Source organism: Alosa sapidissima, chromosome 3 (assembly GCF_018492685.1).
Source record: "Alosa sapidissima isolate fAloSap1 chromosome 3, fAloSap1.pri, whole genome shotgun sequence".
In the NCBI taxonomy this organism is placed as follows: domain Eukaryota; kingdom Metazoa; phylum Chordata; class Actinopteri; order Clupeiformes; family Clupeidae; genus Alosa; species Alosa sapidissima.
Genome location: NC_055959.1, coordinates 5,811,925 through 5,828,210, shown reverse-complemented (window position 1 = coordinate 5,828,210; position 16,286 = coordinate 5,811,925). Strand labels below are relative to the sequence as shown.

The 16,286-nt window shown below is 42.5% G+C and overlaps 3 protein-coding genes across 3 annotated transcripts in view; 2 read left to right on the top strand and 1 right to left on the bottom strand.

Annotated features, from left to right (window-relative positions):
- Positions 1–227: 227 nt before the first annotated feature.
- scpep1 (serine carboxypeptidase 1) lies at positions 228–5,959 on the bottom strand. The gene is made up of 13 exons (XM_042086025.1): positions 5,801–5,959; positions 5,346–5,488; positions 5,032–5,121; positions 4,609–4,764; positions 4,431–4,505; positions 4,084–4,156; positions 3,107–3,144; positions 2,341–2,469; positions 1,992–2,097; positions 1,787–1,900; positions 1,400–1,537; positions 784–947; positions 228–513 (listed from the first exon to the last, which is right to left on the bottom strand). The coding sequence occupies exons 1-13, from the start codon at positions 5,862–5,864 to the stop codon at positions 451–453; spliced, it is 1,353 nt and encodes a 450-aa protein (XP_041941959.1). The 5' UTR covers positions 5,865–5,959; the 3' UTR covers positions 228–450.
- A 49-nt stretch (positions 5,960–6,008) lies between these two features.
- Positions 6,009–10,439, top strand: coil (coilin p80). Its single transcript, XM_042086010.1, has 7 exons — positions 6,009–6,332; positions 6,510–7,839; positions 8,167–8,253; positions 8,590–8,637; positions 9,406–9,475; positions 9,591–9,679; positions 10,165–10,439. The coding sequence occupies exons 1-7, from the start codon at positions 6,082–6,084 to the stop codon at positions 10,222–10,224; spliced, it is 1,935 nt and encodes a 644-aa protein (XP_041941944.1). The 5' UTR covers positions 6,009–6,081; the 3' UTR covers positions 10,225–10,439.
- An 865-nt stretch (positions 10,440–11,304) lies between these two features.
- Positions 11,305–16,286, top strand: part of rab11fip4a (RAB11 family interacting protein 4 (class II) a) — a 72,270-nt gene continuing 67,288 nt past the window's right edge. Inside the window, exon 1 of the mRNA XM_042087194.1 lies at positions 11,305–11,532. Coding sequence (XP_041943128.1) covers positions 11,380–11,532 — 153 coding nt within the window. The 5' untranslated portion in view covers positions 11,305–11,379. The remainder of the gene's footprint in view (positions 11,533–16,286) is intronic.

Sequence of the window (16,286 nt, the reverse complement as noted above, 5' to 3'; positions counted from 1 at the left end):
CAGAAATGTTATGCTACACTAGTTGTCATGTGCCATCATGACAATTTATTTAGCCATTATTGACCAAGATTGATTGGGGTTGTTGATAAAGGTACAGCTTTTTTGGCATCATACTGGATACCAGTCATATCCTCCTCATTACCAGAGTGTGACATCTGTGTTTGCGACTAGTGTTCCGTCATCCATGATGGACCTCAGTGAGAAACACCACATCTCAAACACCCAGGTTTAAAAAACAAAACAACATCCCAACCATTTATTTGTTCTTATGCCCGTAGGTTTACAGAATAAAAATCAAACATAGACGATACAGTACGATACAGGACTTTGGAGACTTGGGAAGTAAAGAGCTGAGAAGGAGGCAGAGTGATTTTGGTGTAATCGTGCTGATTTGATTGTCTGGAAGAGTAACGAGGCCAACCCTGTTGGCGCCATTGGAGACGGTCCCTTTTACTCCTGCTGGGTAATCATTTGCATCATACGCAAGGCCATGGGCCCCTGATCTGACGGGATCTGATAGAAACCATGGAAAAATGAGTCAGAATCTAATACTGCCACTTGAAAGAAAAAAAAAAAATATCAGACTTGTTTTACATCCCTAATATAGACGTTGGATAGAATCATCTGGATTAAGAAAAGGATCTGCTAAGCAAACAATTTACATTACTATAGCTAAGGTTCTGTCAAAGATGTACATTTTTAATGAGGCCTTTAAATGTTAGGCCTCATTAAAATGCCTTTAAAAGTGCTGAATACTGCTAGCGACTTAAGTAACCCACTCACCATGTGGCCTGCTTTGAGGATCCAGTAGAAGGCAAAGTTCTTGTGGGTCTTAAAGAAAGCGCCAGTAACCCCAGGGGAGTCGGGCTCATCCATGGCGGTCCACTTCATCTGAGTGAAGTTCTGGATCCCCGGCCACTTCAGAGACTTCACCCAGTTCTCCTGACCTGAGAGCAAGCACACACAGTGAAGTACCTATAAAGTAAACCCTACCTCATTGTGCCTACAGCAATTACACTGTACAACAATAGCTGTAAACTATGAGCATACTGTGTAGATCAGCACTCAATGTTTTTATTGTTATGCAGTAGGCTGTATAACACTGGAGCGTGTAATGGTGACCACGTGAATTTCGTACTAGTGGATAATAAAGTCTACCTTGACCTTGACCAATATAACCCAATGAAATATTACATATACCACTATAAAAATACTAGTTGTTTTTAGTGGAATTTGGCCATGTTGCTTGATAGTAACCACATCACAATATGTTTTACTAAATGGAGATGACATTAGATAGATACTTTATTGATCCCCAAGGGGAAATTCAAGAGATTTCATTATAGATCATTTCACTGACACTTATCCCTTCAAAGATTCACAGTCCAAAAGCACTCACCAATGGTATCCACAATAAGGTCCAGCTGCCCGTTGTAGACTGTGACATTGACCCCTGCCTCCAAGAGCTCATCAACAACATCAATCACAGGCTTCATGAAGTCTCCAGACATGCTGGCAAAGACAGCCTCTGCCTGTCCTGTGTTTTTTAAAAAAAAAAAAAAGCATGAAATATTGTGTACAATCCATTATAAACATGATGTTCTAGAGAATTCTTTTAACCACCATCTTCCTGACCACTGTGGCCTTTTCTCCTTTGATGACACTATAAACCAATATAATAATCCACCCCGCCCACCATCCACCCATAATCCATCCATCCTACCCACAGTTTGTAAAGAAATTCTCCTTATGCATGATGGTGGTGACAGAGTAGCTGTCTACCTACCTCCCCAGGTGACATTGCGTGGGATGATGCCAAGCTTCTTCCTGATTTTGCCGTTCATCAGCTCGCCAAGCGATTCGCTGTGCAGGGGCCGAATGTGACGCTTAGCCAGGGCAGCTGCAAAGGAGGAGCCACGGCGGTCAGTCCTGGGGTCACCACACTCTCATTCACAGTAACTGTGCCTTTTAATAAGGGGTTCTGAACTCACCAAGATAGTCCTCTTTCAGAGAGGACTTCAGGGAGGACTTCACAGAGTCGTCGTCATCATCATCTTCTTGACCGAGGATGTTGTAAAAGTTGACCCCATTTGTGTTCTGCAATAAAGCAAGAAACAGACCCCGGAGTTCACCAACATATTAGCTGGGCTTTAATAAACACTCACTCACTACCATTTGTTATACAATATAATGTCTATGCAATGTATGCATTCCAATTAAATATTACTTAAGGGAAATCTCAACAAATTATGAAATACTAAAATGATGACTGCAAATATAAATGCAAGAGTCAATGCTCATTCTGCCAGACAATGAACAAAACCATCTGTGTAGGCCAACCTGCTCCACGATGTTCTCCAAGATGGACCAGAGCTCTGTGGCCTTCACCCACTCTCCATCAGTCACAGCTCTCTTCACCGCCTCCGCCGCATTGCCCACCTCCGTCAGGCCAGCATCGTCCAGCAGAGACTGCAAGCCAGAACACACACACATGGCACTAATGTGACATAGGGCGAATTTGATAGCAATTTGAACTAATGCGATTAGATAATTGCAAAAGCTGCAATTAATTGTGCAGCTCGCAACTCTGTCCCAATAGTTAATCTTGTCACATGAATAATTGAGTTACATATGATTTTTATATTCATGTCATACTTGTGTGACAGACAAAGCTCACCTAACAGGAGTGCTGTACTTCTCATGCACTAGGCTCACCAATCACGAGTGACCCAATTTAAAGTTAAAAGTTGGAATATTGAGCTGAAGCTTGACTTTAAATAATAGATCACAAATCATAAACAAAGCAAAATATCGGGGTGGGGTGGGGGGTATGGGAACACTACACAGCACTGATCATTGCTCATTGCATTGATCAATTGATCATCTTCACATAGAGGTCTTACAATACTCTGCCCTTTATACTGCAAACCATAAATCACAAGGACCTCAGATGTCTGACTTGTGTCCTTCCTCGTACCAATTACAGAGTACTCTAGGCTGGCATAAGTAGCCAAGTTTCCAAGTGAAGAGGAAACTATCGTTCATGCAAATTCTGCCTCTGAGCTAGAGACGCAGGGACAGTGATCGAGACAGATATCCTACTTACGGTGCTGTAGAGATACGGCCCCCACGTCAAGACCGAATCTGTAAAGGAAAAAAATGAAAAGGCAAAAATAAACATCTGCTTAGCTTAGCATCTCTCACAACTGTACCTTACATCAGCCCCATGCAATCAGGTGGAACATGCCCACGCTGACTGAGTCTCTGTGACTTTGACCTGTACCACTGACATTTCTGCATGCGCAAGCCTTTCTTCGGGGAAATCCAACAAAACACAAGCAATGAGGCCTAATCTAGAACCGGGAATGCTCATAAGAGGAAGTTTAACATAATGCTGAAAGTCATAACATTTTGGAAATAAAAGAATGCACGGTAACACTTTATTTTAATGTGTCACTGTTACAGTGTACCTACCTAATTAGGTACAGTGGTACAACCTGTGTAACAACATGTACTATCAGGTACTATCATTTTGTATTTGTGGGTACCTACATATAGTTGTTACATTGTAATACTGAGTGCTTTTACAAAACTTTGCCAATTTGCCTACATTTTCATCAGAGGCAAAGAGCTGACCTGAGACCTGCTGGATGGGGTAAATCTGATCATGATAGATTTGATATACAAACCATTCTTAGCTCCAGTCAAGGCCTCATTGTCTTCAGTGTATATGTAACAGCTGTGCTGCTACAACCTTGTTACTCTTTGATACAGTGGAATAAACCTATTAAGTGTACCAGTTAATTACTTACATGTACATATGACATGTATGTTATGTCTTCGATGTCTTGGAACAGGTTTACTAGGCAAATTGGCAAAGTTTGTAAAAGCACTCGGTATTACAATGTAACAACTATATGTAGGTACCCACAAATACATAATGCAAGTACAATGATAGTACATGTTGTTACACAGGTTGTACCACTGTACCTAATTAGGTAGGTACACTGTAACAGCGACACATTAAAATAAAGTGTTACCGAATGCACTGGTAGAATAATAGTTTGACAGATAGCCACTAACCTAGAGGAGAAATCCAGGAATCTCCCAAGGCTACTCCAGCAAAGTTGCACTTAACATCTCCTTGAGAAATAGCCTGTACATTGCCATAGGAGAGTTATAAAGGATTAAAAAAAAAAAAGAAAAACACAACTTACTGGTATGGAAAATCACTCATCACACACACTGGAACAAAAATCAGAGCTGAGAAAGGTCTAGGGAGATGCATGATCATGAGACAACAGAAAGAGGAAGTAACCCCAAAAACAACCACAGATCACTTGTTCCTCTATTTGTCACATTCATACAACCACATGGATCTATTAGGGTATAATCAGACCCAATTAGCACAGCATATGTGGCATCATTACCTTGGCAAGCTCCAGTGAAATGGCTGCAGCCATTTTTCCACCGTAAGACTCAGAAAATATGAAAAAGGGAATGTTCTGTGGATAGAAAAAAAATGGACAGTAATTAATAACTAATAACACTAGCCCTTTTTTGATTTACCGATTTGTAGCACACCCAGAGTTGGCCACTGCAGACTACCTGAAATTCTTCCTTTTTGGAGAAGAACTCTTTCAGCAGAACCAGCATGTCAGATGCCACGGTAGCTACATCCTTGGTGAGGGCATCTTGGGTGTCTGTGTAACTGAAACCTGTACCCACGGGGTTATCCACAAACAGCACACTAGCTGCTTGAATCTGAACACATCAAATACAATTGGAAAGAGTATGGGTTAACTGAGGGTAAACTTAGGTTGATTGTATAAAAAGTCTTGCCGCAGCCTTTATTAATCATTTTGCAAAGAATTATTGACCGATGGTTCTATTGCTTTCAAAGTGAATATGTGGCTTAAATACAGTTCAAATCTATTGAGAGGTTTACTATGCCACAGTTTAAGAATCAGTCATTAATCAGACATGTAAATGTCATGTAGGTTAATGAAGGAGTAAATATGTGAAATTTACCCAAGTAGTATCTCTCTCATCCAGCTCACGGTCAAGTGGTCCAATCTCTTCAAAGTTACCAAAACCAGTGCTAGATGCCCCGGGCCCACCCTGAAAGTAAAAAAAAAAAACTTTTTCATTATTTAATGACTTTGCATCTTGTGGATGATTATATCACATAGACTACAGCATACACATTTCCATGAAAACAAACTTTTGAATGGTGGAACTGTGTGGCATTGTCATCATCTAATTAAAACGGTTCAGCTTGATTTGAACAAAACTGTCAATCCAAACTTCAAGCTTGTAACCTGTTTAAGGGGAGGAAAACCAACCTGGAGCCACATCACAAGCGGTAACTCTGTGTAGCTGGTGGCAGGATTATTAGCGTAGTAGAGCCACCAGAACATGTGCGCCCCTTCCCGGACATCCACATAACCCCAAGTCTCTTTGCCTTTGGATACAGGTCCCGCCAAACCTAAAGTATGCAAGCAAGTTAATACTATTGCCCACTGCAACAACAACCCAGTTCTCAAATCACGACTTCATAACGCGCTGGCAAACGCACACAAGGTTACTTTCGATTTCATTTAGTAACATCTAAGCATTCAAGAAAATATTAAACTTAGCTGCGTAATACCTAATTTCAAACTCTACCCAATTTAATTGCAATAGGCTTCACTGATTAAACAGCACAAACATCGATGAGTTTAGCTTGTTGTACAAAGCCGTCAAGTAGAGCCAAAGGGGAAAAAACAGACACGGAAACATCTGAAAATCATATATTTACCACCGCCAGCGGATAAAAAGACAAGTAGCAGAACAGCCACGGTTCCAGTTGTTGGACGCTCCATTGTCCCGTTAAAACTGTGCTTACAACTAACTGTAAGCTCCGCTTTTGAGGGCAGACGGGCAAAACATATAGGCAGAGGTCATATGACTTTATTGTCAGCTGACCTAACTAAGGAAGCGAATCATTTCTTACCATGTGTTAACTTCCATGCCGACAGACGGCAGTAGCAACTATTATAACCACAATTAAACTTTGGCATAGCGCATCTTCTAACAGCAATGGCCGCCTCTAGCCTCAATGTGGTTCGAGTGAGGCTGTATTTTGATTATCCTTCCCCCGCCGTATCCACCTGTCGTATGTGTTGGTTGCTGATTGATCTCAACAAATGTAGGGTTGTTGCAGATCTGGTCAGCGTTATCAGGGAAAAGTTTGACTACAGCCGCAAGACTTGCTTAGACCTGTTCATTGAAGACTGCTACCTTCCACCTTCAGAGAGCATCTACGTCGTTCGGGATAATGACAGTATCAGGTAACGTCAGCCAGCGAATCATCTCTGATTTCACATAGATATTTGAATCAATACTTGATTCAAACTTGAAGCCAGTTATTGTTTTATCGGACTTTTGCTAATTTGCTAGTGCATGCAAATAATTAGCCTCACAATAGGGCCATTGGAACTATCTAAACATGTGTTTTTGATTGCCAGGGTGAAAGCTGAGAGTCTATCACATCTGACCGCTACAGAATCAGAAACATCCAAATTAAGTAAAGCCAAGAAAAGAAGGAGGGAAACCGAAGAACAGGAGGTGAAGGATGAACAGAATAGCGCTTCGAAAAAGAGAAAGGAAAGTCAGGGAACTCAGCTGAGTGTGACTGAGAATGGCAAGAAGAAAAGTAAAAAAAAAAAGAGGAAAGAGGAGCAGGCTGGCGAAAGGCAGACAGAAACGGCCAAACTGACCCCTGCAGCCCCAGGGCCTAAACCTCAGCCAGAAAAATCCACTAAAAAACAGCAGCCCTCTACTCCTGCTTTTAATGGCAGACCCGCTGCCAGGAAACCAAAGGAAACGTCCTCTGACTCCAGTGATAGCAGTGATGAAGAGCCATCCAAGAGACCCACTCAGCATCCTAAACCTCAGGGGAAAGTAAGCAGCGGGGCAGGTCCCGTCAGTAAGTCTGGCTCAAACACAGGAACCAAACGCAAAGACAGCTCGTCATTGTCTGACTCAGACTCTGGCTCGGTTCTGCAGCCCCCTAAAAAGCCAACTCCTGCCAAATCCCTTCCCGCTAAGTCCAAACCTAGTCCTGCAAATGCCGCGGTGAACACAAAGACCAAACCACCACCTAAAAAGCAGGCTCAGAGCTCTTCCTCCGACTCTGATTCCTCCAGCAGTGCCGAGAGGCCCCCTCCCAAGCGGACCCCTGTCAGGATACCCCCACCTGCTCCCTCTTCCAACCCCAAAGCTTCAGCTTCTGCTTCTACTGCTGCTGGAGGCGGCTTGAAGAAGCCTCCGGCTAAAAAAGCTGAGACCTCCTCAGACTCTGATTCCTCCTCTAGTTCAGAGAGGCCTCCTGTCAGGAAACCCTCTGCCACATGCACCCCAAAACCCCCTTTATCTGCCCCAGCCGCCTCAGCTGCCTCAAGTAGCCCGGCGGCAAAGCCAGCAGCTGCACTGGCGGCCAAATCAGACCTGAGGGCCTCAGACTCGGACAGCAGTGAAGAGGAGATTGAGCTGGTTATTAGGAAACCGGTGCTAAACGGCATGGGCCTACATGTAGCAGGGGTGGTGTGCTCCAGTCCTGTAGTGGGGGCAGGCAGGGGCAGGATGGACGCCAGAACCCCAGGAAAAGGCACGGGCCGTGGGGAAGGAAGGTTTGCTGCACGGAGGGGGTCTTCCAGCCGGGGTGGAGGAAGAGGGAGCGGACGGGGGAATGGAACGCCCTGGAGTAAGGGCTTCCGGTACGACAACAGTGACGACGACCGGACAAGGGACAGAAGGTTTAATGACTCGCTGACCAACACCAGTTTAATCCTTCAGGTAAGTCATACTCTACAACTGTGCAACCATAACATGTCATCCTCCCTAGTTAATTGTTGGTCTGTGCATTTGTGTTTGAGAAGCACTCCGTTATGTTTAGATTTGTGACTGGTGTCCACTTTCACTTGACTTAAATCAGTTTAATCTAAACTTACCAAAGTGCAGAAAGCTACACAACAGTGTAGTGTACATTTATTTATCTATATGTGCACACTCAGTTTTGTACCTTCCACTTTGGTGGCCATCACCTACCTCTATTAAAGATCAGCTGGGCAATGTCAATCTTAACATTGCTGATACTTTAATCCCCCCCCCCCCCCCCCCCAGAATCCGCCTGAACCGGTTCCACGGGACTATAACGTGCTCCCACTGTTGGCTGCACCCCCACCTGTCGGGCAGAAGATTGCCTTTAAGGTACAGTAGCTGTGGAGCTATTTCAGGTCCAAACTTAAGCTTGTGTCTGTGTAAACATGCTCTTATGAGTCCCTGGCTGCAGTCCACTCTCTTCACCATATTATGCCTCTTTGTGTGAAGTTGACATTGTTAATCTCTTAATCTCTGCATGTTATTAAAGGGTATCTTCAGTCTGAATTATTTGTAAAAAGATCACAGCGCATCAATCATTGCATTTGTAGTATAATCAAATAAAGTTTAACATTGTTGTGGTGTGGTGTGTTGCGTTGTGTTGTGTTGTGTTGTGTGTCCCAGGTGTACTATCTCTTGCTAATGCACTGCTTTGATTTCATACAGCTTCTGGAGCTGACTGAGAATTACACTCCTGAGGTGTCAGATTACAAGGTAAACTGCATTAAGTTTCAAAATATTTACCCATCACAGCCCATTGAAGGCTGATGTCAGAGAATTCGATTTTTAATCATAGCTATTCAGCCAGTGCTGACTTATGTTGTTGGACATCTTGTCAAATCTACTTAATGCTGGGAGCTACTTTTGAATAAATCAGTATGATAATTTACCAAACAACATACAGTACAATCCATAAGTTTGGACACACATTCTCATTCAATGCATTTCCTTTATTTTCATGACTATTTACATTGTAGATTCATCAAAACTATTAATGAACACGTGGAATTATGTACTTAACAAAAAAGTGTGAAATAACTGAAAACATGTCTTATATTCTAGTTTCTTTAAAGTTGCTATTTTTTATTTTATTTAATACCATATTCAGCAAGCCATAACTTGACAAATATTCATCTGTGGGCCAAATAACTTTGGATTCATTCATAGTTTTGATGCCTTCAGTGAGAATCTACATTGTAAATAGTCATGAAAATAAAGAAAACACATTGAAATGAGAAGGTGTGTCCAAACTTTTGGGGGCTGTTTCAATGAGATGCTCTGAGTTTCTGACTCAGAACTGAATTGATTTATGTATGAAACATAACATGTTCTAAACAATTGGTTTGTTTTAAAAAAAAAAGAAGTACATTCAGAGGCATTCTTAATTCTTAACAATAGCTGTTTATCTGGCTGCCATGTTATGGGTGTCTCTGTGGTCCACTCTCTCCATTCCTTCTCTCACTCCCCTCCTTTCTCCATCAGGAAGGAAAGATCACTGGATTCAATGTCATCACCAACATGGTAGAACTGGAACTACTGTCCAGACCTAAAGGTACAGACTTGCACAACTAACTGCTTGGTGGTGCCATATACTGTATAATATGTGGCCAATGCTGTTAATTCAGTTGGGCCTGTTAGCGACCTCTCTAACAAGTCTGTCTGTTTAGTTCCTATAGAACCGGGTAAGTTTGACCTGGTGTATGAGAACCCTGATGGTTCTGAGGTGGTGGAGTATGCCGTGACCCAAGGATCCCAGGTACTGTATGCATGGATTCTTCCTCAGAGTCTCTATTTCTGATTAATAATCTGCTCACTGAACATTTTCATGGACAGTGAGTATGAAAATGAGAATTGAGTATTCTAAATGTGGACCAGTACCAGTAGTAGAGGTTGGTTTCAACCTATTCTGGTCCATTTAGTAATTTAGGCCTTTGTTTACAGTGGTAAGAGTTCAGTGTTGGCATTTGAACTTAGTGCCGTGTGTTCTGCCAGTTCAGCATTCAGTGGGACATTTGCTCTGCACGTCACAGTTGCAGTTGAGCTAAAGCCTTCTCTTTTGTCAGTCGTCTGCCGAGTGTAACCCTTCTCCCCCTATCATACAAACGGGCTCCAGGATGATCCCCTCTAATTGTTGTGGGTTGAAAGCGGTTGGTGCTTTGTGCACCGCACAGCTCCCTTGTATGCGGTGTGCTGAAATGCTAGGTCTCTGCTATGCCGTCTGATGTGATGTCTATTGTGCAGTTGACCGAGCGGTGGGACTCCCTGTTGGAACCACGGCTCATTGTGGAGAATGTGGAATGAGTCTTCATGATGCAGTAAAGCTGAAGACACAGCAACACAGCAACTGAAGCACTAAGGGAACACATCAACCTCTGGTTTTAATGTTTAGAACTGTCTCTGTTTGACTGTTGCAGATGTAAAATAGAACTGACTTCCTGATAAAGGATATGATTTTAATATTTTCTATGTGTATGCCAACTGTGAAGACTGAATAAATAAATATTCTTTGTAAACAAGTGACTAGAGGATTTTATTTTATAGGGTGGGAGAATAATTACGCGAAAACATAATAGGCTACAGAGGAACAAAAACCATAAATCATTAAGCATTTGTTCGCAAAGCCTATATATACCAGTATTTCCCACAGAATTTAATTCTATTTGTGGTGGTAGGTGACGGGGGGTAGTACAACATAGAAAATCATTGTGTGGTGGTCAGTGTTGATATTGTGGTGGGCCGCCACAAAAAAGTCAATGTATGGGAAACACTGTATACTACTAAGTATTTCTGATATGTTGCTGATAGGATCATAAATGGCCACAGAAACGAAAGGGGAATTACTGATTCTTTTCTATTATTGTGGTACATGTTCCGAATATAAAGCACTTTGAGCTGCATTCTGTGTATGAAAGGGGCTATAGAAATAAAGCTTATTATTATTATTTTTAACAATGTATGTTAGAAATGGTAATGTAATGCAGTCATAATGATTAATAAGACTCTTATAGGCTTATCAGAAGCCTAGGCCTATAGTAAAAAGCCTACGTCACACGTGTGAAAAACATGTTTAAGAAACTCTTGAGAAATAAAATATGGATGATTCACAATATCATTATATCAGTGGGAGGGACCTTGCGCGGGTAATGTTGAAAAGACAATTCATCTACGTTTTAATGAAAATTTCCAATTGACTTAATGTCTTAGTTATTGTTGACCATCATGTATCCCATGGGTAATTTCTTAAGATTATATTTTACGGAGGAGTGTTAATGATGATTCTTGATTACCCCTTACCACCTACTCGATGGACCTTTCCGCTCATCCAGTGATGCTGCTGATGTCACCGTTGCGCGCTTAGAAGCAAAGCAGTGAGCGCTGTTGATGATGGCGCCCATCGCACGGATTCCCTTGGAGTGCATGTAAATTTTTTTTATCTTTAACAACTCAAGTACAACAATGGACGGCAATGTCTTCCCTGACCAGGAACAGCTGCTGGGGTTTCTGAAAAAGCTGAAAGAAGTCTTCGACGTTTGTGACGAGGATGCAGACGGCTATATTCGCATTGAACACCTCGTAGACCTTGGTCTTCAGTTCGGGCAAGGGGATGAGGTAAGGTTCACTAATCAAACTGTAGGCTATACTGCATATCATGGTAAGGATGGTCGGGTGAAAATAAACACTCCGTCTATTGGTCTATAGACAAAAGATGTAGAGTAAAAGACATCTCTGTCATGTTAAACCACATCAGAAATAAAATGACATCATTGGATCAACTTGCTCCTTTGCCAGTTCTCATTAACAGGTTGTCATAACATTGGACAGTAAAACTAGTGATCTTGATCTGATTTTCGTTTAGATGGTTGACTTTTTTTCCGCAGCCTTAAGCCATTACAACTATTTTTAACGCTTTATCATGTAGCTCACCTTGGTGGTATTGCGTAGACTAGAGTGCAGAGCCTCTCAATCCTCGGCCAGGGAAGGATACTCCGGAGAGTGATTGCATAATATTATCGACAAGGATGCATATATTAGGCTAGGCTATGGATATTTGCAACGCATTTCTTTTCTATATAGACCTTTTCAACGCCTTTGTTGTATGGCAGCTTATTGCACACTTGATTGTCAATCAGGGAATGTTATGTCATTGGATCTGAACACTATTTCAGTGCTGACACATTGCATAGAGTTGCAATCATCATTGCTGAAAAAATGAATGATTTTTCTGAAAAATTGAACATCTCCATTGGGATCCTTATGCCCTAAACACAAGTCTATTATGTATTCTTCTTATTTGTATGGATACAACACACCCTAAAATAATTACAGAGTTACACTGGAATAGTTTATTTCAGATCTCATTAGAACTATACAAATTGTAGTATGGCAGTACAATCACACATGACATTCACCTAAAAATACATTCAGACCTTCGTTTGTCTAAAACAGAGCTTTGAGCTTAAATAAACTGCTCTTTTGTTGAGCACTTCACCCACTTTTGTGGTGCCATTGCTGATTGCTGATCATGTCACCATGGAGCGAGTCTATGAGAATGCCCTTGGAAAGGCTGGGATCTCTGCCTGTTATTGCATTGCATTGTCGTCATTCCATTTAAAGCCTCTATGTGGTTATTATCAGGTTTGGCATATTTGACCATCTGTCTTTAAGCTGTAGCAGATATTTATTTGGGTCTCATGAAGCTAAGAGTTTATGTTTCAGAATAAAAAAAAAATCTAAATCTTCATCTTCGTTTATACATCCTAACATATTTCTCTTTTTGTTGTAGTGTATGGTTGTTATGTGTGAACTATGCAATTCCCCCATCATACAAAACTGTAAAATGAACAAAAAAGTCTGCCCGTGTAGGTTGAATAAGGTGAAGTGATGCTTAATTTAAAGCACTTTTAGGGTTGTGTTAACAAGCTGTTGTCGATGATTAGAAGGTGTCCTCCCCAATCCCCAAATGCACTGCAGTCTCTGTAATCAGCCAACGGAACACCCATCATTGAAAATTACTCTAAATTGCAGCCAAATCATAGCTTAAGCCTGACAGAGTACTGTCATAAGTCCTCCCTGTGCTTATGTTGACAGCCAGAACTGGCCGATGTAATTAGATTTTCTTCAGTGAGCACTTGACTGCTTGTGAAAAAGCTATAGAAACAATGTATGTGATGTGGGTGTGACTCAATGTAGGTGGTGAAGATGAGTTAAGTCTCTTTTTGGCACCAACTATCTCTTTACAACCATTCCTTTTGTAATAATGCTTATCAGGTCTGTGTTCAAAGCTAGCGCATATATATTCTTATGTAAAACGAGTCTGCTTGTGGTACTTTTAGTCTGTTAATTAAAGGCTCTGCCATATTCAGGTCCAGACCATAGCAGGGGTAAGTGTCATGAAGGCATTCTAGTCCTTCACATCCGGGTCAAATAAGGATACAAAGCATCCTCATCCGCCTCAAGGGCTGGTTTTGTAGATATAATTTTGGAGAATTTAAATGGATGTTTTGTTAGTGGCTAGTATAAACTGCTGTTGACATCTCACATTTGACTGGGTCAAAGATAAGTCGTTGTAAATTGTTTTGCATACCATAGACACATTTATTTGCTACCAGAGTTGTTTGTTTCTTTGGGCTGCTTGTTAGACCCTTGGCGAAGTAGTTGAGAATTAGCTTGTAAAGAATGCATTAAATGCCCTAAAACATCTCTGATGTTTTACTGACATATGCTGGATGAAGCTTTAATGACTAACGTTAGAGTGTTCAAAATGCCATTTAAATGTTGCAGGTATTGGTAATGACAGTTGTATAAGTGCTGTTCCAGTTTCCCCCTGTGTGAATACTGTAGAATCCTGCACTGCCTTCACACCCACCCGTGTGCTGTACCTCTGTGTTGTTGATGCGTGCGGTAACCTTGTCTTCCATGCAGCGCAGGTGGGAGAGCACGCTCTCAGAGCGTGACCAAACCAGAGGCACATTCTGAGAGAGAGAGATAGAGGGAGAGAGAGAGAGAGAGAGAGAAAGAGATGAGACTGACCTACTCCCCCATCATCTCCTTCTCTGCTCTTCATCCATCCAAGATCACAGCCATTATTGCTGTTGTGGTTCTAACGATGTGAACTGGGGCACCTTGTGTGGCATGTTTTCAAAGCCACACAGGCACGGGCCTCTCTGTAGCTCTCTGGCCTAATACTGTCCAACCAGCCGGGGGCCCCATCAGTTGCTCGTTTGTTTGTTTGTTTTTGTATTGTTTTATGATTTGCCCTCCTTTCCCCCGGGGCCAGCTTGAAAACGTGACACGAATGTCTCGGGTCGTTAAGCGCACAGTGCGTGTTTGATGGCTCAAGCATCTATAGGCGGCTGGTGGCCGCTAAAAATAACAGCCGCTGCTGAGTGGAACGCTTCAGCTTGCTCTGGCTCCCGCTCCAGCTCCCGCTCCTGCGCCTGCCCCGTCACCATGGATACACCTGCGCAACAAACTGGTGGTGGATGCTCAGGCTGTGTTCTGTCAGTCGAAGGCTGGTGGAGGGGTAGATGGTGGGTGGGTGAAGAGGTGGTGGCGAGAGGCATCCACGACACCCCGGACCCCCCCCCCCCCCCCCCACAACCCCTTGTGAAAATGTGATCAGTGGGGCGTCAGATCAGGAGAGAAGACCCATATTGTTTTGGGCCTCTGGTATCCAGGCCAGTTACGGGTTACTTACTTATGCTGAACTGATCTGACAGTGCTGCTTGGGTGGGATTCAACTCAAAACCAATGAAAAAAATGGAATCCTTTTATTTCCCCCACATGTGGGTGATCCAGGGTATGGTAATGTTTACCTTCATTCTGTCAGCCATGATGGTTTCCTCACTTTTCATAGTAACCTAAAATCGGACTACTGTATGTAGTTCAGTGCTTGCTGAACTGTATCTGTTTAAACAGTGGTGAAATTAAGTAATGGTAGCTTGGTGTTCTGCAATTTCAACAAATAGGTAGCTGATTTTATCGGGTGACTGATAAAATAGCTTTCTGTTCCTTGCCGTGGAAGATAAAGAGGACACATTCATTAGAGAGAGAGAGAGAGAGAGAGAGAGAAGAGAGAGAGAGAGAGAGAGAGAGAGAGAGAGAGAGAGAGCACAGTTAGAATCATGCTTTTGGCCTTGCCTTGCATGATTTGGAGCACATGACAATAACATGTTTGTATTAACCATTAGGGTCTTTAAATAGGCTGTCCTTGGTCATTTTGTTGAATCTAGTGAAGCACCAACACAAGCACCTTTAGCTTTGTTACTAATGCGCCTTTAGCTCTATTGCTTTCGGAAAAGCAGTGTGGAGGAGAATCGTGCTTTTCATGAATGAAAATCAAATCTCCTGTTTGTCGTTGAATTGAAAATAGACCAAAGAAGCCATCGGCCATCTTATCCCATAGGTGTGGTTTCCTCCCCTCCCGGCGGTCATCTCACTGTGGCTTCACTATTCATTTCAGGGATTAATTGTCATGATACTGAGAACATGGCCGTGTCCAAATATGATTGCTGGTTCCGGCTAATTTGTTTACCTAAATGCCACTGTGCGTTAGACAGAGGGACATACAGTAGTTAGAATGCAGGAGCCTGAGAGAATGGAGGAGATGTTGTCATGGTTGTTGTACCCTTGCTTGTTTACAGTGTTAATATTTTATTAATTTTTCATGTATTTGGAGTGCTAGCCCTATTACCAGCTCTATTGTCCGGCAACAACAGTGTGAACCTCTTTGTGTGCCACACACCCACTGATGATCACTCAGCTGTTTCTGCTAATCCAATCCATTTTTAAAGCTTTTTTATTTGACCCATTAGCTGTTTTAGTTTCTGTTACAGATGCTGCTTTTCTTTGTTTTTATTGCTTGCAAAGATGCCAAAGACGGTTCACCGCCTCTCTGAAATGGTTTCGTGATAACTATGGCATCCTCAGATTTATGCTAGTGAATATGGAATGGAAACTCGGTGGCTGTGAGCACACTGTGTTCTTAGGCCTTCCAATCAATTTACTCACTCACTCAAGCCGCAGCATTGGGCAGTGCAGATGGCTATGTTAGGTGTACAGTAGCCCTGGTTGAGTATGATGTAATCAGCGGTCACAGGGACAGTCGTGGATGTCTTGGGTGGCGGAGAGCTGTTGAGTGATAGGAGGACCTTTGTGTGTGTGGGTCCACTGACTGTGAGTCATTGTATGTACGAGGTTGGACAGAAGGGATGCTGATGACACGCTGAACGGCCAGCCATGGGAGACGAGCTTCCACCAGCCACTGACACTGAGCACACACTGGCTTACTCACACATCGATGAGTGTACACACTGTACACACTGATACAGGCACGCTCACACAAAATCCCTCTCCTGCACACT

Excerpts from the sequence above, each read along its gene's own strand:
- coil (XM_042086010.1), top strand. The coding sequence starts at position 6,082 with ATGGCCGCCTCTAGCCTCAATGTGGTTCGAGTGAGGCTGTATTTTGAT. Across the intron at positions 7,840-8,166 it reads ACACCAGTTTAATCCTTCAG|AATCCGCCTGAACCGGTTCC; the intron begins GTAAGTCATACT and ends CCCCCCCCCCAG. Across the intron at positions 8,254-8,589 it reads GGCAGAAGATTGCCTTTAAG|CTTCTGGAGCTGACTGAGAA; the intron begins GTACAGTAGCTG and ends GATTTCATACAG.
- scpep1 (XM_042086025.1), bottom strand. The coding sequence starts at position 5,864 with ATGGAGCGTCCAACAACTGGAACCGTGGCTGTTCTGCTACTTGTCTTT. Across the intron at positions 5,489-5,800 it reads CTTTTTATCCGCTGGCGGTG|GTTTGGCGGGACCTGTATCC; the intron begins GTAAATATATGA and ends TGCATACTTTAG. Across the intron at positions 4,506-4,608 it reads CCAAAAAGGAAGAATTTCAG|AACATTCCCTTTTTCATATT; the intron begins GTAGTCTGCAGT and ends TTCTATCCACAG.